Genomic DNA, 22,497 nt, shown 5'->3' with positions numbered 1-22,497 from the left:
TTACTTTCACTTTTCTTTCACTTTCATAGTAAAATTTGAGTCCTGTATCAAGATGATTTGATCAGATGTCAATTTATAGTAGATCCTTAAAATCCGAAGCCTACCCACGTTCTATGTGTAAATTCTGAACATGCTTCCAATACACAGTTTGTGATTTTCTTGGTTCACTTGAAAGTACTTTTTGCGCAGGTAGTGGTATCTTTATTTTCCAGGTAGGAAAATGAAACTTGTCCAAGACCACACTGTAAGCTCTCTCCACTAAAATCCAGTGTGGGAATCAAAGAACATGGCTTTTATCCTCTGGCTTACTTATGTGGTTGGGTAGTTTGGTCTCGTTGGACCTCAGTTTTCCCACCTGTAAGATAGAAAAAAGGTGGACTTACTGTTTCTGAGAGGCTTCATTGCTTGGATACTTGAAAACCTCCTTGTAACTACATGTTTAACTTGCCAAAGTCCCTATGTCGGCAAGCTCCAAAGTCCTCTTAGTTTAGGGAAGAAGTAAAAACTAATGCTTCCCTGGTGATTCAGCCAGCAAAAAATCCACCTATAATTCAGGAGTCCCAGGTTCAATCCCTGAGTCTGGAAGATCCCCTGGAGAAGTGAATGGCAACCCACTCCAGTATTCTTGCCTGGAGAATTCCATGAAGAGAAGAGCCTGGCAGGCTACAGTCCTTTGGGTTGCAGAGAGTTAGACATGACTGAGTGACTGTCACTTATCATCTAAGAACTGAGACCACCTGAAAAAGGCCATCTCTGGAGATCATTCCAGAGGGGCATGCATCATTAAGGCAAAGGCAGTGAGGTGGTAGAAGCTGTTAAGCATGAAACTCCCAGAATTTTGGAACCTTAATTCTGTACCCTGTCAGTTCCGCAGTTCACTGTTCATTCTGAGAATGAGATTCAGGGGAGTTGATCTCTGTGCAGTCGCAGCTGTGAGATTCAGCCCCGTACCCCATTCCCAGGAACATGAGAAGACGTCCACAAGCATAGAGATGAGACAGTGTCCTTTCCAGAATCTTAGACTCTTGAATTGTCTTTGCAAAGGTCACCTCACCCTTGCTACTCAAAATGTTTTTCGGGGATCAGCAGCATCACCTAGGAGCTTGTTAGAAATGCAGAGTCTCAGGCCCAGCCCAGACCTCGTGTATCAGAATCCATGTTTAACAAGATACTCATGTGGTTATACTGCACAGGAAAATTTGAGGAGTGCTAGCCCTAACTCTAATACTTTGGCCACCTGATGCGAATAACTAACTCACTGGAAAAGACCCTGATACTGAGAAAGACTGAAGGCAGGAGAAGGGGACGATAGAGGATGAGATGGCTGGATGGCATCATCGAACTCTATGGACATGAGTTTGAGTGAGCTCCGGGAGTTGGTGATGGATGGGGAGGCCTGGCGTGCTGCCGTCCTTGGGGTCACAAAGAGTCAGACACGATTGAACAACTGGACTGAACTGAGCCCTAACTCTGTGTTCGACTCCCCTCCTTCACATCCTGATGAACAAGCAGGCATCCTGTTCCTGGCCTCCCCTAACATCTTCTTCCAAGTGGGCCTATTTCATCTTAAGACCAGGCCACCTTTTGGAATTCCTTCTCTGTTTTCAGCTAACCCCTCAGGCATTCAATAACTTCTGCCCTTGGCTCTCACACTAGCCTCAGGGCCTCCTAGAACAAGATAAACTCTCCCGTGTTTCCCATGGCTTCTCATCTCCAAGTTCTCATAGAACATAGTTTCTAATCTTCCTCATGCTTATCTGTATGTGGCAGCCCATTGCAAACTCACTGCAGCCAGGAAAATAACACAAATGAGAGATGAGAGCCAGGTCACATCACAGTCTTTGTGACCCCATGAACTGTAGCCCACCCACCAGGCTCCTGTGTCCATGGAATTTTCTAGGCAAGGATACTGAAGTGGGTTGCCATTTCCTCCAGGGGATCTTCCTGACCCAGAGATGAAACTCACGTCTCCTAGTTTGGCAGGCAAATTCTTTACCACTGAGCTCCTTGGGAAGCCCTATTTCCCCCTGCCCCAACACTGGCAGTTAAAAAAAAAATCCTCAAAAACCACCAGATCGTTTTTGCCAGTGACCACGTATGTCTAAGGTTTTTTGTGACCTTTGATGATGAATAATCTGCTCACCTAGGATACAATAGCCCAGGTATGGTTTGACCAGCACAGACCAGGCAGGCTTATGACGTCCTGAATTCTAGACCAGTAGTTCTCAAATGGGAGCGTGCATCAGAATCTCTTTGAGGACTTGTTAAAACCCAAGTCTCTGGGCCCCACACCCAGTTTCTGCTGCTGCTTCCTGGAGGGGGCTCATTTCTGATGAGTTCCCAACTGCTGTGAGTACTGCTGGTTCACACTGAAAGAACCACTTTAGATTGGTTCCTCCCATTAAGACAGCCTGGGTTTGCAGAACCTCTTTAGTTCCACCAGTGACCTAACATAGTCAATGAAGTTCTCAGTCTTTGGGTAGCAGAAGAGGGAAAAGGAATTGGGAGGGTAGGCTGGAGGAGAGATTGCTAACCAACCCTTAACTGACCAATCCTGACATCTAGAGGTAGAGTGCTTAACGTGGGCATATCCCTGTTCCATTCCAAGACTTAATTTCCCTGTTTTTGAAATAGGGCAATGGCCCCAGATCAGTTTTTGAGTTGATGTGTTTGCTTGTGTGGAGACTTGATGGTCAGTTTGTTTTTAGCAGAGGACCTTTAGAAATGAAATCTCACATAGAACCCCGGTATGGAAACAGACACATGCATTGCTGGTCTGACTGAAGTGCAGGGGTCAAGCTCTTACTGTCAGTCTCCATCTTCTCAAGGCAGCACCGAGGTGTCTCCTGCAGAAATGTGGCTCAATACAGTTGAAACCCCCTGAAGGAACTTCCCACTCAGCTCCTGTGATTTCTAAGACCCTGAGAACTGTTTGCAGGCATGTGACCTTTGTTTTTGCAGTTTTCTTTCCATCTCTAACCATGACATGTGGCATGTCCACTTTCAGAATTTTCTTCCTGCATGTCAGAGAGGTCTTCAGGAGAGGGAATGCCAAGGATTATTATCATTAGAGCTGTTGTAGGGGTATTGAGCCCTTGGGGAAAATGTGCTAATGTGAGGATCAGCCAGGGACTTAATGAACAGGCATGAGGATGATTTTATTCCAGTGGCTTCTTGTTAGTGCTAATGTTCCAGCACACCACGCGTTCAGGGCCTTCGTAGGTAATTATACAGGAAATAGGACTAGTGGATCCTGCATGCCACAGTAGCATGAGCAGGTCTGCGGGTTTTTTTAAGGGCAAGGTCATGGGGAAAGCTGTTCTTACTTAGGTGAACATAGAAGATACAAACAGCAGTGTGGAGCAGTGTCACCTTGGAAAGACTCTTACTGAGCCCTGGGGCCTGACTCTTGGCATGGGAAAGCATCTGGTACCTTTTGATGACCCCAGATGCTGGAATGCAGCCTCTGGGAAACTGCTTCCTTAACAGGCCCACCAGGACAGACTCCCCTCCTGGAACACATAATAAATGTCTTCAGCTCCAGCCTCTGGGGGCTGCTCTCCTGTGTATTCCTGTTTTCTTTCAGTCATCTGAGCACTTGTTCAGACCTTCCACATATATCTGCCAGCTGCTCCCCGTCTCTGGGACCGGGCCTTCTTTGGGACTGCAGAGATGACCGAGACCCAGCTCTTCCTCCTGTGCTCCTTAAGCCCAGCCCACTCTGCCATGCTCCACCCGCCCAGGGTGTGTGCTCTGCCTGCCTCTCATTTCAGCTTATCTGAAGTCCAGCCCAAAGGCCCCAGTGTCCGTGAACCCTTCCCCAGTTCTCCCAGGTGGAAGTGAAGTCCTCTAGCTCTTTTTCAGAACCTCTCACCCCAGGTTCATTTCCTCTGCCTCATCCAGTGCAGAGCCACTAGGCAGCTGTGGCTCTTAAGCACTTGGAAGGAGGCTGAACTGAGATGCCCACAAGTGTGACATACACACTGGATTTTGAAGACTCAGTACACACACAAAAAGGAACATAGACTTAACCTCAACATTTGCTTCCACTGCCTGTTGAAATGATCTTACTTTAGATCAGTGGTCCCCAACCTTTTTGGCACCAGGGACCAATTTTATGGAAGACAGTTTTGCCACAGTTTTTTGGGAACCCCTACTTTCGATGGTGTGTATGGAGCTAAATGAAATACATTATCAAAACTCACTTCACCTGGTTTAAAAAAAGTAGAGTTACATATGTGGCTCATCTTGGTAGCTCACATTATATTTCTGTTAGACAGTGTCATACCTACCGCTTTCTCTCTTCTGTAAAAGGAGTATCTGTTCATCTGCCTTCTCTCCCACGGGTTTGTAAGTCCCAGGAGGGTGGGCACTGTGTGTCATCTTTCTGAACTTGGCACACCTGGCTGGCACAGGTGGGCAGGAGTAACCGAGTTCTGAGGGCATTAATAAATGAACCACTGGTGGCAGACATTCATCCCTTAGGCCACGTACTTGCTGGCTCTCTTTGTTATTAAACTTATTTTCCCTTTTCTTCTTTTTCATAGTTTTTGTCTTTTTTTAAGGGCTCACACAATCAACCAAAGAAGAGCTTTTTCTTTGGAGACAGGCAGAAACTGAAGGACTGGCACGACAAAGAAGCCATCAAGAGGGATGCTCAGCGCGTAGGTACGAAGGGCAGGGCGTCCACGGGAGGGTCCCCTGGAGAGTGCTTGCACGTGTGTGGGTGTGTGTGTGTGTGTTTTATGGGGCCATCCAGACCTCCTGTTGACTCCCTGTCCATTTGCCATTATCCCTTCCCCTGGTTCCCAGGGCCAGCCCTCTCCCCTCCTTTACCTGTTAGCTGACCCCTTTCTCCATTCACAGCATCAGATCCACTGCTTTCAGGCCTTTGCCCTGAAACCTCTATGGTGATAGAAAATGTCTCCCTCCTGGAAGATTCGTTACCACTAAAATGAAGAGCAGTAAGAATAAGAACCCACGTTTACTGAACACCAACAGCGAAAAGGCCCACGATCCACACTTTGCACATTTTCTTGATGAAACCCCTAACCAACCTTTGTAGCTCATTTGATGAGAAGGAACCTGGAGCTCAGAGAGGTGGGGTAATTTACCTGCAGACATTCAGTGAGATAGAGGCAAGCTTAAGACTTAAACCCAGGTCTGGAGGGCTGACTTGATCTCTCCCCAACATCACAGCCACAAGGTTGACTGAAACTAGTGGGCTTCTGCTGAAGTTTTCTTCACCTGGTTAGCCTTTGGAACAGCTCCTGTTCCACTGCAGAGCTGGAATAGGTGAGATATACAGAAATCATGTGGAGAGTCGTCTCCAAAGGGCTTGCCTAGGAGCCAGGAGAGCAGCTCTGACGCCACCTACCAGCCATCTGACCCTCAGATAAATTCCAGACTCCTGGAGCCTCGGTTTCCCCTCTGTCCTCAGGGCTCATGCTTCCACTTTGATAACCAAAGGGTATTATTGTGAAGGTGACAGATAAAGTATAGCTTTACAATACTGGAAAGAAATAGAAGGGATTTGTATTTTATTCATTTTTATATCAGAGGTACCCAGCACCATTGATTTTCTGTTTGAAAATGTTACAGTGTGACAAAACCAGATTACAAGAAGCTCTGAGTAGAGCTGACATAGTAACTGGTGGTCAGGGAAATCCAAAGACACATCTGCCAGTGATTTAGAATGAAGGGTTGGAATGCTGCTTAGTTTAAGAAAGGAAACATTTGAAAAGAGCTAATTTCCCAGGCACATATACCAGAATTATTAGAACATTGGGCTAACTAGCCAGAAAAGAGTAAGAAGTGGTGACATTATTAAGAATAATAGTAACCAGCCCAGGCTGAACACTCACTGTGTACCAGGCATCTTGCTCTGCTGCTGCTGCTAAGTTGCTTCAGTTGTGTCCGACTCTGTGCGACCCCATAGATGGCAGCCCACCAGGCTCCCCTGTCCCTGGGATTCTCCAGGCAAGAACATTGGAGTGGGTTGCCATTTCCTTCTCCAATGCAGGAAAGTGAAAAGTGAAAGTGAAGTCCCTCAGTCGTGTCTGACCCTCAGAGACCCCATGGACTGCAGCCTTCCAGGCTCTTCCATTCATGGGATTTTCCAGACAAGAGGACTGGAGTGGGTTGCCATTGCCTTCTCTGTCTTCCCCTGCATTTCCCCCTTAATCATCACACTGAACCTTTTCATCCCAATGAACACTAAGGGAAAAACCCAAGACACAGAAAAGCTGAAGGCTCTCCCAAGATGATAGCCAGGAGCAGCAGGGCTGGGCTTCAAACTCCACTCAATGCAGCTCCAGAGCCTGAACTCAGAATCATTCTCCTGCACTGCCCCCTCCACCAGAGCTTCCCTCCCCGCCCAAACAGATGCTTCTGCCCTTCTTTGTCTGCCTGTGGCATTTGTGTCCCTTGTGGGATCATGCTGGGCACTGGCCAGCAGTGTCTTATCGCAGAGCCATACAAGTTACAGGCAGCAGAGTCCTCTCCATCGTCGGGCTGGATCAGAGAAGGCACTGCCACAGGCTCCACCTCTCTACGTGCACCTTCTCATCATGCTGATGTTGACATCATTTATTTTGCAAAGTAAACGGGGTGTTGCTCAGGCCATGGGCTCCAGAAGATGAGATGATTTTCAGTTAGCTGATTCTATTACCATTTCTTCCACACTGTCGCCAATGGCAGGTGCTTGGTCTATTATTGCAGGGGTTAGGGGACATTAGCACATACCATCTGCACCCCGGAAACCCAGAGAGTAATTTCCTGGAGCATCAGGGACTCTTTCCCCAGATGGCTTGTACAGAGAAAGGAAAGCGGGCACTGGATCCACCCAGATCCCCAACTAAGAGCCACACTTTCAGGCCTAGGCAAGGCAGATCGTCATTAGTTTGCTGGCTTTAAAAAAAAAATCAAAGCATCTTTGATCATTTGTGGCAATGTTGATTTACATGTAAAGTTCAAGTCGCCTGGAGAGGAATCACAGTATTTCCTCACATGGTTAATAGGGTTTATCTTTACCGAAAATTCTTGGGTGTGCAGCCTCTCGTTTGACTTTCTCAGGATGGTGTGGGTACCAGACAGGAACAAGCTACAGTTCTTGGAGGTAGTGTGACTGGCCCAAGGTGGGTCAGCTCCTAGGCAGGTGACCTGACCTCCAACCAGGTGGGCAGACTCCAGGGTCAGGGATGTTTGGGGCTCCTGGCAGAGGGTGGGAGAAGCATGGGCATTGGAGCCCAGAGACCTACTTTTATAACCTTTCTGAGTCCTGGTTTTTCTTTTTTATTGCATTATTTTATTTATTATTTTTGGCTGCACTGGGCCTTTGTTGCCACACTGGACCCTCTCCAGCTGTGGCAGTGCGGGGCTCCCTTCCCGTTGCAGCGTGGGGGCTCCTGGTTGCAGCGGCTTCTCCTGCTGTAGCGCCCTGGCTCTAGAGCACGCTGGCTTCAGCAGTGTGGCATGCAGGTCCGGTCACCCCATGGCATGTGGGATCCTCCTGGACCAGGGATCAAACCTGTGACCCTTGCATTGGCGGGTGGACTCCTTACCACTGGACCACCAGGGAAGTCCCAAGTCCCGGCTTTTCTCTCTGTAGAATGAGAGCTCACGTGTCCACCCTGACAGCCTGTTGTGGAGGTTACAGGAGGACAGAGCTGCAGTGCATGACACAGCCGTGTCTGAGTGTCATTCCCTCCCCCTCTTTAGCCCTGCAGAATCTGGAGAAACACTCTGTATCAAGTGTAAAGTCTTTTCTTGGTGATTTAAGCACGTTTTTCCTCTTCCCTTTCCCACTGCATTTAATTGGTAACCCTGATTTTGCTGTTTGCTCCTAGGAGATGGAGAACAAGGGAGGCCCTTCCCATTGACCTATGCTGAGCGAGTGGACCAGGCGTACCGAGAAAATGGATTTAACATTTACGTCAGCGATAAAATCTCCCTGAATCGCTCTCTCCCTGACATTCGGCACCCAAAGTGAGTGTAACTTCTCTCATCTGGGATCTAAGGATTTTTGCCCTTGACTCTCGTTGAGGATTAAAGAAACAGGTCCATAAAGGACTGCTGGAGGAGATTCCCTCTGTTATCCAGGGCCTTTGTGCACAGGTTCCTGTAACCAGATTCTCCTAGAATTTAGAGCTGGCATGGCCAAGGGATGGTATTGTCTCCCCTAAAGAGTTGGTCTCCTTCCTCTATTCATGCAGTGGAAACCAGGATCTCTGTATTTCCTCTTTCGACTCTGGCCCACACGGAAGTCCAGACCTCACTTTGCAAGACAAGTGCAACAACAGTTTCAGCCCTCCCTCGCTCCACCTTCTGTGTGTGACATTTTTATTTCTTTTTTTTTTTTTTTTTACTCTTTATTTTAGCTGTCCTATGCACCTTTATGTCTGTGTCTTGGTTATAAGCTATCCCAAGTCATTTTGAGAGCATACATGTAATCATGATTAAAAAGATAACAGTGACTGCTAACTTTCTTTGAACACGTAATGTGTGTCCAAGCACTTTGTGTCATGTCAGTTCCCTGCAATGTAGGCCCCATGATGATGCCCATGTTTACAGATGAGGAATCTGAAGCTTAAAGGGGTACTGAAACTCATGTAGGGCCACACAGTGACTAAGAAGCTGAGTCAGTTCTTGAGCTCCAGTTCAACCAAAAACTCTACTCTTAAGCCATCGTGCCTTTCACTTTTGAAAGAAGTATTGTGGTGGTCATGGTGACTTTCTAATAGAGCAGTATGTCTTAAAGTTGCTATGCTTTAGAATCACGAGGAGGGCCATTAGTTGGAACACAAGATGTTGAGCCTCAACCCCATACTTTCTGATCCGGTGGATCTGGGTGGGGGCCCAAGACCTTCATTACTAGTAAGCTCCCATGTGGTGTTCATGGGGTCCACACCTTGGGGACCACTGCTAGCAGATTTCAGAATTACTTCCAAAACAAAAAGAGACTCACAGACTTAGAGGATGAACTTATGGTTGCCAGGAGGGAAGGACAGGGAGAAGGGATAGTTAAGGAATTTGGGATGGACTTGTACACACTGCTCTATTTAAAATGGATAACCAATAAGGACCTACTTCATAGCACAGGGAGTTCTGCTTAATGTTATGTGACACCCTGGATGGGAGAGGAGTTTGGGGAGAATTGATACATATGTATGTATGGCTGAGTCATTTCACTCTTCACCTGAAACTATCACAACATTGTTAATTGGCTGTACCCGATTACAAAATAAAAAAAAAATTTTTTTTAAGTTTTTTTTTTTCATGAAGGCTGTTATGAGTAGCAGTGGAGCAGAAACTATTTTGCTCGGGGACTACAAAAATAGAGGCCAGGGAAAGATAGTAACAGTTAACACTTATTAGATACTTACTGTATGCCAGGCATTGTTCTAAGTCAATGGTTCTTAAAGTGTGGTTGCCAGGCCAGCAGAGCTTGTTAGACATGCAAATTTCTGGATCCCAGCCCAGGTTTACTGAATCAAAAGCTCTGCGTAGGGGCTCAGCCATCAGTGTTTTAACAAGCCCTCTAGGTGATTCTGGTGCAAAGCTCAAGTTTTATATATACACTCTTTTTTTAATATCCTTTTCATTGTGGTTTATCACAGGATATTGAATATAGTCCCCTGTGCTATACATTAGGACCTGTTGTTATCCATTCTAAATGTAATAGTCTTCATCTACCAAGCCTAGAACCAATGGTACTTTAAGTACATTAACTCAGCCAAACCTTCCCAAAACCCTGGGAGATAGGTACCTTTATTATCACCATTTCACACCTGAGGAATGAGGTCCAAAGAGTTAAATAATTAGTATTAGATGACATAGCTGGTAAAAGGTGGTGCCAGAACTTGAATGCAGAGAGTCTGACCTAGAATCTGAGTCATTAGGTCTTTCCACCTCTACGAGCTCAATTGGTAGAGTATAATAATAAAGAATCTTGGTAGTATGTTTGGCTACCTAAAAATGCTTTCTGGCCCCTTACATCTTTCAGTCCCTGCAACATTACTTTAAGGTTGGCATTATTATTATCATCTCCACTGTATAGATGAGGAAAGCACACAACTAGGAATTTTCACGAAAAGGTGTGCTGCTTGCCCAGACCTGTAAGAATTTGCAAGGATTTCTTACAGTGAGGGGAAGGAGTGAGGGGCCTTGCAGGGCTTGCAATTTGATTCATGGTCTTCACTATCAAGCCTGGGATTTTTTCATGTAAGTCTGAAAATGTAGTTCAGATATTTCGGATGTTGCTGGATTCAGAACTGTGACCTGACTCTGAGGGTCAGAAACTCAATTTATGTTTAGCCCCTTGCAGAGTTCAGTTTCTGCACTAATTTCATCTTTCTAAGTCTAGGAAAGTTCATATGGGAGCATTATACTCTCACCTCAGCCACTGCTCTGTGGTTCTGTAGTCTCTCAACTTTGGCTGTACCTGGGGTGGTTTTAAAAAATACAAAAACTGGTGCCCCAGCCCAACGACTGGAGTCTGAATTTCTGGAGGTATAGCCTGGCTCTCAGGATTTTCTAAAATCTCAGGATGTGATTCTCACATGTAGATAGGGTTGAGAACTGCTGGTGTAAAATAAGGAATATTTTTTTACAATGAGAGAGAAGTTTTCATCCACTCATTCATCTGTTCATCTAGTAAATGGATATTCATGGTCTTCTGTGTACCAAGCCCTGTTCTTAATACCAGGAACACAATGCTAAATGAGCCCTTATTGCTGCCGTAGAACAAGAGGTGGAGGCAGATGGCAGAAGCAGGTCATTACACCACAGATGAGAACCAGTGATGGGGCGGGCATAGGGTGCTTTGGAACCCCAGAGGACACCCCTACCCTACACCAACCTTTGCAAGCCCTCATTGCAAGTAGAGAGCTAGGCAAGACAACGCACATTCTTTGACTCACGGGGTGAGTCTCTCAGCTGTTAGAGGGGAAGCCAGGGTGAGGATGTGCCCCTTTGTCTCCCAGTGCAGTGCTGCCTCCCAACAGCCAAGAAAAAGAAAGGTCTTCCTACTCAAGGAGTCCCAGGACCCACAGAGAGGTTTGTGACTAGAATTCAGGAGGGTCTATAAACTTGAGGGAAAACAACTTTGCATTTTTCTTTTCGTGAACCTCTCACTGAAATCTAGTGCTCGCTTCAGTTATGAATGTAGGCAATGAAGCACCTATGATGTCACCAAAAGAAATCATCTAGTTTCCCATCGCTTTACAGATATCTTGAAATGTCACAGATACTCATCACTGCTTTGGGATGAAGGTAGATTTAAGAACTTCCACTTGATCTTGTCATCTAATGTGTTAGTGAAGAAGCACATTTATGATTCTATTTCAAATTTCTTTATTATTTTGATAACTGTATTTCAGCCTAACTGGTTTCCTTTATAAGCTCATATATTTTATTTTATTCCTTGTAAGCATTATTCTGAGAAGTGACCATGAGCTTCACCAGCCTGGCAGAGGGGTTCAGGGTCTGGGTTTAAGGGAAGGAAGCCCAGTTCTGGGTGGGTTTGATTTCTGCCTAAGGCTCCTCTATTACCAGTTCACCCACCCAGCCAGATCCAAGTTATGGTGAAAGATGTTGCTAAATCCAGTGCTTCTCACACTCCCCACCCCCCACCTCTTTTAGAATCTTGTCGTGGAAGCTGATTTTTCATAAATGAGTTGACAGGTTTCTTGAAGAACTTTTTTCTTTTTCCAGGGAAGTGGAGTGGGCGGGGGATCTCTCCTGGAGTTTGACAGCAGAAATGTGCGAGGAAATTAGAGCAGTTGAGCGGCTCAGTCTCTCTGGTTTCTTTTAGCTTAAACAACTTCTCCGGCAGGAGCTGAGGTTTATGTTTGCCTTCTACTCCTTCAGACTGAATTTTGGCAACAGCATGTCAGGAACAGAATTGAGGGGTTGTTTGTTTGTGCCAGCCGCGTTCACTTCCTCCAGAAGCTGCGTGGGGGACCGTATAGCCACGGAGAATGGAGACTGAGCGGTACAGCCCCACTGGCTGGGTTTGCACAGGGGAGGTGGCCAGCTGGCTCTGAGCAGGCTTGCCCTCTGCACCTCCTGCCACGGGAGCAGGAACAGAGAATGGCTGGTGGGCTGGCTCACTTTCCTTCTCCCCTGGGGGGGGCCCTGGTAGCCTGTTTGCAACTGCACATGGAGCCTCATCCAGGGCACAGAGCTGATGGCAATGGAGTCCCAACTGCTGGAAGCGTCCTGGGTCTAAAGATCCCTGGGCGAACCCTTCTGATGGGTGATCAGCTTCTTCTGTGCATGTTGGGGATGAAAGCAGCCTACAATCCTGACCTGCCTTTTCCAGTCCATGAGTATAGCTTTCAGTAATGAATGAACTGAATGGCATCCTTGTTGTAATAAAAGGCCCAAGTATACCAGGTTCCTGGTTCCATGCTCCTTTTTGCTTTTTGTTCAGTCAACATGGTTAGTTTATGGTATGTGTTCAGTTTCCTCAAAAGAATTTATAAGCTCATATTGTTATAATAGGCCTGGATTCTATTGAGTGCCTTTACATCCCCAACAAGCTACAAAGGCAGCAAGGGAGGGAGTTGTAGCCTATTACCTTTGACATATGTTTATTAAATATTCTCTCTGAAAAAAATGATAACTTGCTGGCACAGGAAATTTAAGTCAATCACAGTTACTGCTACGGTAGTAGTAGAAGTAGCAGTAGTGATAATGCCCCAATATGAGTGTACATGTAGACATAAAATTTGTATTTAGGGGCCAAGATATAACAGGAACCAAGTTTACCTGCATGACTGAAACAACGAAAAGAAAACAAAAAGTATATATGAAGTAATGGTTTTGAAAACTGTGGACTTCAGGCAATGAAGGATAGTAATCTCCAAGAGATGGGAAATAAATGAGAGAATCCTACAAGGACCTCACAACTTGTTTCCTAGACTTTCTAGGCCATGCTGCAGGGGGAGTCCCCAGGCAGAATCCTGAGGACTTCCTGAGTTGAAAAGATGGAGCTGAGAGTCCAGAGTTCACCAGACAAAGGACTGGAGAGGAGAGAGCCGTATGGAGACTGATCTGCAGAGACCTACAGATCCCCTGTACTCAGTAGATTGTGCTGATGGGTGTGGGGAAACTGGGAAAGGAGCCACCTCGGAGGATGGGAGCAAAGAGCACTACCTCTCACACTGTGCGGGAAATTGTGCCTCTTTCCTCCACTCAGACTGGAAAACCTTGTAATCTGTAGCTCAGGGAGAACTGGATCTCGTACTTAGAAGAGTTTTGCATCAGTGGGCAATAATTAGCCCTCAACTGAACAGTGCTCTAGACCAGTCTGGGACAGAAATGGTATGGACCTAACAGAAGCAGAAGATATTAAGAATAGGTGGCAAGAATACACAGAAGAACTGTATGAAAAAGATCTTCATGACTAAGATAATCACGATGGTGTGATCACTCACCTAGAGCCACACATCCTGGAATGTGAAGTCAAGTGGGCCTTAGAAAGCATCACTACGAACAAAGCTAGTGGAGGTGATGGAATTCCAGTTGAGCTCTTTCAAATCCTGAAAGATGATGCTGTGAAAGTGCTGCACTCAATATGACAGCAAATTTGGAGAACTCAGGTGTGGCCACAGGACTGGAAAAGGTCAGTTTTCATTCCAATCCCAAAGAAAGGCAATGCCAAAGAATGCTCAAACTACCACACAATTGCACTCATCTCACACACTAGTAAAGTAATGCTTAAAATTCTCCAAGCCAGGCTTCAGCAATACATGAACCGTGAACTTCCAGATGTTCAAGCTGGTTTTAGAAAAGGCAGAGGAACCAGAGATCAAATTGCCAACATCTGCTGGATCATGGAAAAAACAAGAGAGTTCCAGAAACACATCTATTTCTGCTTTATTGACTATGCCAAAGCCTTTGACTGTGTGGATCACAATAAACTGTGGAAAATTCTGAAAGAGATGGGAATACCAGACCACCTAACCTGCCTCTTGAGAAACCTATATGCAGGTCAGGAAGCAGCAATTAGAACTGGACATGGAACAACAGACTGGTTCCAAATAGGAAAAGGAGTACGTCAAAGCTGTATATTGTCACCCTGCTTATTTAACTTCTGTGCAGAGTACATCATGAGAAAAGCTGGACTGGAAGAAACACAAGCTGGAATCAAGATTGATGGGAGAAATATCAATGACCTCAGATATGCAGATGACACTACCCTTATCTCAGAAAGTGAAGAGGAACTAAAGAGCCTCTTGATGAAAGTGAAAGAGGAGAGTGAAAAAGTTGGCTTAAAGCTCAGCATTCAGAAAACGAAGATCATGGCATCTGGTCCCATCACTTCATGGGAAATAGATGGGGAAGCAGTGTCAGACTTTATTTTTGGGGGGCTCCAAAATCACTGCAGGTGGTCACTGCAGCCATGAGATTAAAAGACGCTTACTCCTTGGAAGAAAAGTTATAACCAACCTAGATAGCATATTCAAAAGCAGAGACATTACTTTGCCGACTAAGGTCCGTCTAGTCAAGGCTATGTTTTTTCCAGTGGTCATGTATGGATGAGAGATTTGGAATATGAAGAAAGCTGAGCACTGGAGAACTGATGCTTTTGAACTGTGGTGTTGGAGAAGACTCTTGAGAGTCCCTTGGACTGCAAGGAGATCCAACCAGTCCATTCTGAAGGAGATCAGCCCTGGGTGTTCTTTGGAAGGAATGATGCTAAAGCTGAAACTCCAGTACTTTGGCCACCTCATGCAAAGAGTTGACTCATTTGAAAAGACCCTGATGCTGGGAGGGATTGGGGGCAGGAGGAAAAGGGGACGACAGAGGATGAGATTGCTGGATGGCATCACCGACTCAATGGACGTGAGTTTGAGTGAACTCCGGAAGTTGGTGATGGACAGGGAGGCCTGGCGTGCTGTGATTCATGGGGTTGCAAAGAGTCGGACACGACTGAGTGACTTAACTGAACTGAACTGACTGATGCCCCAAAAGGATCAAACTGTTTCCAAGTAACTTCCTCCGAGGACAAAGCTCAAGAAACTATAACAAAATATTCAGCACCAACCAAAGTAAAATATAATCAGAGGCTATGAGACGTGCAAAAAAGTAGAGAAAGATGGCCAATAATTAGGAAAATACTCTTATCAAAATTGACCCCAAGTTGACGCAGATTTTCGAATTCTCAGAGGACACTAAAACACTTATTATAACAGTATTCCATGTGTTTAAAACATTAGAGCCATGGAATATGTAAAAAGAGTCAAATTTGGGCTTCCCTGTTGACTCAGTGTTAAGAACCTTTCTGCTGATGCAGGAGACGCAGCTTTGATCCCTGATCTGAGAAGATCTCATAAGCCATAGAGTGACTAAGCCTATGCGCTACAGCTGTTGAGCCTGTGCTCTAGAGCCTGGGAGCCACAACTGCTGAAGCCTACACACACTAGAGCCCCTGCTTCACGAAAAGGGAAGCCGTCACTATGAGAAGCCCAAGCACTGCAATTAAAGAGTCGCCCCCGCTTGCCGCAACTAGAGAAAAGCTCACACGGCAACAAAGAATCAGCACAGCCAAAAATAAATAAATGAATATTTTTTTTAAAAGACTCAAATTCTAGAAATGAAACTAGCAGTGTCTGAGATGGAAAATGCAATATATGGGATGAATGACAGAACAGATAGTTCACACACAAAAAAAAATAGTGAACGTGAGGAAAAGAAATTATTCAGAATAAAAACAGTGGAAAAAAAACATTTTTTTAAATGAAAAAAGCATTGATGAGTGTTGATAACATTAAACAGATGAATATTCATGTGATTGGAGTCCATGAAGAAGAAGAGGGAATTAATGGCCAGAAGTTCTCCAAAGTGAATGACAACTATGAAATTGTACATCTAAGAAGCTCAGTAAAAACTAATCTCAAAAAGCATGAATAAAACAACACCAAGATATCATAGTAAAATTATTGAAAATCAACAATAAAGAGAACAAAATTTAAAATAGCCAGAGAAATAAAACTTGTTCTAGGCAGAGGACTAAAGATAAGAATGACAGAATTTTCACTGAAAACAGCACAAGCAAAAGTATGGCATAGCAACTGTTTTAAAGTACTGAAAGGTAAAACTCTGACAACCTAAAATTCCCTACCCAGTGAAAATATAAAAATAAAGGCAAAATAAAAACTTTTCAGACATTAGAAAAAAGCTGAAAGAATTCATCAGAACAGTCTTATACTACAGAAACGCTGAAGGATATTCTTTGACAGGAGAAGATATCAGATGGAAATAGGAGCCTTCATTCTCAAAGAATGATCACTGAAAATAGTAACTATGTAGATATATATATATATGCTATTTTTTCTTGCTGTTTAAATCTTAAAAAGATATCTGACTGTGTGAAAAAATAACCTATTATTGTATTAAAAGTATAGATAAAAATGTATCCCACAATAAAGGTTAGAGGAAAGAAATGATAGTATACTGTTATAACATTCTCTGTACTATTTGTGATGTGGTATACTATGATTTGAAAATAGAATTTATAAGTTCAAAGCTTATACTATAAACCCTAAAGCAAGTACTAAAATAGCAAAAGCAAAGAGTTATAGCTAATAAGACAACAAAGGAGGTAAAATGAAATCATGAAAAATATTCAGTTAATCCAGAAGGCAGAAAAACAAAGAAAGAGCAAATATCAGAAAGGGAAAGTAGAAAGTAAGTACCAAGATGATGAACTTTTACCTAACCATATCAATAATCATGTTAAATAATCACATTAACTATTTCAACGGCAAAGCAAACTGTCAGATAGGAAAGCAAGATCCAAGTACATGCTGCCTGCAAGAAGCACACTGTAAAGATAAAGATACAAATAAATTAAAAGTGAAAAGATAGATAATATCTTCTGTGCTAAACTAGTAAAAGAAAACTGGAATTGCTATATATTAATACTAGTCAAATAGACTACAGAACAAAGACTATTACCAGGGATAAAGAAGGTCATTTCATAATAAAGGAATCATTCATCAAGAGGACATAGCAATCCTAAATGTTTAAGCATCTAATAAGTAAGTTTCAAAATACATGAAACAAAAAGTCGTAGAACTGCAAGGAGAAATAGACGTAGCCACAATTATGAAATTTCAATACTTCTGTCTCAGTAACTGATACAACAAGTAGACAGAGAATCAGCAAGGATATAGTAGACTTGAACAGCACTGTCAACCAGTTAATCCAAAAGGCAGTGTGACCCAGTTGACGTTTGTGGAACACTCCACTCAGTAGCGAAATATATAATCTTTTCAAGTGCATAAAGAACATTTACCAAGATAGACTATATTCATGACCAGAAAACAAGTCTTCATAAATTTAAATGGGTTCACGTGATACAAATTATGTTCTCTGACCACGGTGAAAATAAATGTTGAAACCAATCATAGAATATTCCCTTAGAATTTCTGAATGTTTGAAAGCTATATAATTCAGGAATAACAGATGGGTCAAAGAAAAAATCAAAAGGAAAATTAGAAAGTATTTTGAATTGAATGATAATGGAAACTGAATGTATCTGAATTTATGAAATGTCACCAAAGTAGCATGTAAGAAGAAATTTGTAGCATTAAATGCCTATTGGAAAAGAAGAATGGTCTCAAATTGATGACATCAACTTCTACTTTAAAAACTAGAAAGAGTAAGTTAATCTGCAATAAACAGAGGAAAGGAAATGTTTTTAAAAGATCAAAGCAGAGATCAATGAAATAGAAATAGAAAACCAATAGAAAAAAATCAATGAACCTAAAAGGTGGTTCTTTGAGATGGTCAATTAAATTGATTGACATCTAACCAGACTGATAAGGGAAAAAAAGAAAGAAGACACAAATTAACAATATGAATAATGAGAAAGGGGACATAACTACAGATTTTGTTACTATTAAGAGAAAATAATATTCTAGACAACTTAATTCCTATAAATTCAGCAACTTTCAGATGAAATGACAAATTCCTTGAAAGACACAAACTACCAAAGCTTACTCAGGAAGAAATAATTCATTTAAATAGCCCTATATGGGAGCCTGGCAGGCCACAGTCCATGGGCTTGAAAGAGTCAGACACGACTGAACGACTAAATGACAATATCTAGTAAAGAAACTGGAATTATATTAAGAACCTTCCCACAAAGTAAACTCTGGGCCCAAATAGGTTCCATGGTGAATTCCACCTCCCGAAATTAAGAAACAATACAAATTCTACACAATTCTTCCAAAATATTAAAGAGGATGGAGTATATTTCAAGTTATTGTGGAGCCACCATTACCCTGATACTAAAACCAAACAAAGAGAACACAAAAAAGAAAATCACAGACCAATATCTCTCATTAACATAGATGTAAAAATCCTCAATGAAATATTAACAAACCAAACTCAATAATAGTTCAGAAGGATCAGTGTGATTGAGTGGGATTTATTCCAGGGATGCAAAGATGGTTCAGCATCCACAAATCAATCAGTGTGATTCACATTAACAAAATGAAGGATAAAATCTGTATGATCATCTCAATAGATGCAAAAAAAGCATTTGACAAGATTCAGCACCCATTTATGATAAAAAAAAAAATCACAAAAGTGGGTATAAAAGGGATGTATCTCAATATAATAAAGGCCATATGTGACAAATGCGCAACTAATATCCTACTCAATAATGAAAAGTAAAAAGCTATCTCTAAAATCAGGAACAAGGCAAAGATACCCCTTCTTGCCATTCTTATGCAGCATTGTATTGAAGCCCTAGATAGAGTAATTAGGCAAGAAAAAGAGAGAAAAGTCATTCAGAATGGAAAGGAAGAAGTAAAACTGTCACTGTTTGCAGATGACATTACTTTATGTATAGAAAACCCTAAACACTCCACCAAAAAATGAGAAACAATAGAATTTAGTTGGAAATGGATTTGTTCTCATGGTTTGCTGACTGTTTTATTACCCACAACACCCAGATAAAAGGATAGGGAATCAAGAAGAGGGAGAGCACTGAGGGGAAACGGCTCCCTGGGCCCAGGAGAGCTAGCAGCTTAGGTCCTATTGAGGGACCACCAGCTTCCTCCCATGATCATGTGGCCTTGTTGCTGGGGCTTGAGAACCAGGAAAGCTTGATGTTTATAAATATTCCCAGAAACAGACAGGGAATCTTCTGGAGTAGTGATGTGAGCCCAAGCAGGAAAGGCCAGCGTTATAAAAGAGTTGAGGTTTCCTGGCCCAGAAGGCATCACCAGTTGTGCATTATCCTGGGGACCAAGGGAAGCTTTTGGCAGAGCTTTTGTGTTCTTGGGCTCCTGCTGCATAGATGCCTCATGAAGGTATCTAGAGCTAATTAAATCAAATTAATCAAATGTCTGTCCCTGCCTTGAAGAGATCTCAAGGCTGTTAGCCAATTAAAACTATCTCTGCAAGTCATTCATTCATTAGTTCAAATATTTATTGTGCGCCTACCACGTGTGCTTCTTGTGTAGGCTAGTCCTTGGGGAAAACAGCAATGAACAAAACAGGCCTATATTTCCCATCCTAGAGCTTACATTCTACTGGGCAGGGGAGGTCATAAACAAACAAATGAACATACTAATTTTTCAGTGATATAGAAGGAAGAAGCAAGGTAGGAAGTAGAGAAAGTGATGGGAATAAGGCGTATTTTATTTCAGTGGTCAGGGAATGCTTCGCTGATATGGTGACATATGAACATAGAAATGAAGAAGCGAGGGACCTAGTAAAGCAGTTAACTGAGGGAAGAGTCCTGCAGGCAGAGGAAACAAGTACAAAGACCCTAAGACCATCATGCTTGGCTGTGGTGCCCAGTGAGCCAGGAGGAGAGTGATGAAAAGCAAGGCTGGAGGAGTGCCAGAGTCATGGTGAGGCTTTGTTGTAGTAGTTCAGTTGCTAAGTTGTTACAACTCTTTGTGACCCCATGGACTGCAGCACGCCAGGCTTCCCAGTCCTTCACCATCTCCCGGAGCTTGCTCAAACTCATGTCCATTGAGTCAGTGATGCCATCCCATCATCTCATCCTCTGTCATCCCCTTCTCTCCTGCCCTCAATCTTTCCCAGCATCAGGGTCCTTTCCAGTGAGTGGCTCTTTGCATCAGGTGGCCGGAGTATTGTAGCTTCAACTTTTGGTGGGGCTTTGGCTTTTACTGAAGTGAGTAAGATGGGAAGCCTTGGAAGGTTTTGAGCCAAGAGCACCGGGATCTGATTTTCATTTTCAAAGGATCTCTTTGGTTGCTATGTTAGAATAGACTGAGGCAGCCAAGGATAGTGACAGGGAGACTAGTTGGGGTATATTGCAGTGACAGTGACTCAGACCACAGTGGGAGTAGAGATTACCAGTGGCCACTTTCTAAATGTACTTTGAAGATGAAGATGACGATGACAGAATTTACTTACAGACAGTATGGATATAAGAAAAAGAAAGGATTCAAGGATAGCACTGAGGCTTTTGGCCAGAGTGGCTGGGGAGATGCAGTTGCCATTTACAGACTGGAAAGAGCAAGCTTGGGGGAAAACCAAGAAAGATTTGTATTTCAGTCAAGGTTAAGATGTTCTTAAAACATCCAAATGAGGATGTCAGTTGAATAAATTGATGCCATTTGCGTTGTGAAAAATGAAAATGGTGATGGGATCCTTTTCTGATTACACTATATATTACATTGTGGTTTTAATTAACTCACTTTCCTTGACTAGCAAGAAATGCCTGAGGCATAACAGACAGTAAATCTAAAAATGACCCAAGGTCAGCTGTGGTCTGTGCTGTGGTGTGCAGGGTGGGAGTTTGGGTGGTGAGGGCGGTGCGCACTTTCCGCCATCTAAATATGATGGTTGTGAACGGCTGAAGTTTGTCTGTTCATACCCCTCCTCACTCTCTACAGCGCCAGGAAGTATGGCAGGCCCTCTACACAACAGTGACAGGCTTGGAAGATATATTTAGTACGTATTAGCAGTTCTTCCCGTTCTTACCATGATTCGTGTGGTGGAGAAATCTCCCTTGACACACTTTCGTAATGGGCTACTTGAATGTATGATTGGTGCCCCGGAGACGCTCAGGACGAGAGTGACCCGGAACCCCTAGTTTGCCAGGTAGTTAGCAAGGCAGTCGTGCAGGGAGGAGCAGGAGGAGTAGAAAGAGACTGTTAGCCTGAATGATTTGTGAGCCGGGAAAGGAAAAAGTTCAGCTTTCTCTGTAGCATCACTGATTCTTCAGGAAACTTCAGTCGTCTCTCCTCTGAAATTAAATTCCTCTCTTCTGAACAATCGTGTTCCTTCCATGACAACAGTTATTGATCCATCAGACCTAATATTGGGATTTAAAGGTGCTCATACATCTTAAGATGAAATGGCAGCCAAAAACATTTCTCAAATTGACTTCTTTTCTGTAATTTTTAAAACAGAGCTCAGTGAATTCAGCCCTTGTGTTGAAATTACAGAGATAAATGGCTTACACACCAAAATGGCTGCCTGTCAACTGAAAGTCAAATGGGCCCGTATCCCCTACGATTTATGCTGAGCGAAAACCACTCAGCATCCACGTGAGCTGCTATGTGGTTTGTGTTCTTTTATCATTTCTGCAAATGGATGCATTTTCTAAGTCTTCTTGAAATGGATGCTGCATCCTCCATGAATAATAACAACGCCTGCTGTTTATCCAAGTGCTTCTGTGCCAGGCCTTGTGCTGAGGGCCCCACCAGCCTCTCAGCTCACCTGTACCCAACTTTGAGGATTGGGGTGATGATATTTTTCCTTCCTTTATGTTTCAACATCATCTTGTCATTTACAAAAACTCTGTCACAACTCTTTCTGAGATTCTGGCCTCTCTGAAATCATGGGTGTCTAGAGGGGCCGTCTGGTCCATTTTACAGATGCATGTACTGAACCTCAGGGAAGGTGAGTTCTCTGCTCCAGTTCACATGGCCCATAGAAGGCACAGGAGACTCAAGCCTGGATCCTAGTCTGTGCTCCTTCTGCTAAGACTGAGATCCATTCCTCACGGGGAAGGAAGGAGACATTTTTAAATTCCAATACTTTCTGCGTGAAGGTTCTAGGGCCAGGTGTAGTGAGCAAGGTTGGCTAGATAAATGGACGCAGCCCAGACACTACTCGAATGCTGAAGGTAACAGATGCTTGTCCAGGAGCAGATAAATTGCCCTCAGTGAAAGTGGTTACAGAGATGGGTTTGATTTCTAAGTGGTATTGTCCTCGCAGGAATTTAAGGAAAAAGAGAATAATGACTGGAAGATAAAGGCAATTATCAATTCTCTCCCTTCATTAAGATGCTATCGAGGGTAGCATGATGATAAGACAGGCAAAGCAGCTCATTTAGGAGCACTGTTACAGAGACTAGAACGGAACTCCCACCTGGTTATAAGCCTCCTTCTCCACACCTTTTTTGGGGGATGAATTCAATTGTACTGCCACCCACCCACCCACCTCCAACCCGAAATCTGCCTGGTAGAGAATGTTAACAATTTAGCATTCTGT

The 22,497-nt window shown here is 43.5% G+C and overlaps 1 protein-coding gene across 1 annotated transcript in view; it reads left to right on the top strand.

Moving 5' to 3' along the window:
• Positions 1–22,497, top strand: part of GALNT10 (polypeptide N-acetylgalactosaminyltransferase 10) — a 230,941-nt gene that overhangs the window by 96,849 nt on the left and 111,595 nt on the right. Inside the window, exons 2-3 of the mRNA XM_040241469.1 lie at positions 4,566–4,668; positions 7,848–7,986. Of these exons, the coding sequence (XP_040097403.1) occupies positions 4,566–4,668; positions 7,848–7,986 (242 nt within the window). The remainder of the gene's footprint in view (positions 1–4,565; positions 4,669–7,847; positions 7,987–22,497) is intronic.

This window comes from Oryx dammah, unplaced genomic scaffold (assembly GCF_014754425.2).
Source record: "Oryx dammah isolate SB20612 unplaced genomic scaffold, SCBI_Odam_1.1 HiC_scaffold_5, whole genome shotgun sequence".
Lineage (NCBI taxonomy): Eukaryota > Metazoa > Chordata > Mammalia > Artiodactyla > Bovidae > Oryx > Oryx dammah.
This window is presented reverse-complemented; position numbering and strand designations above follow the sequence as displayed.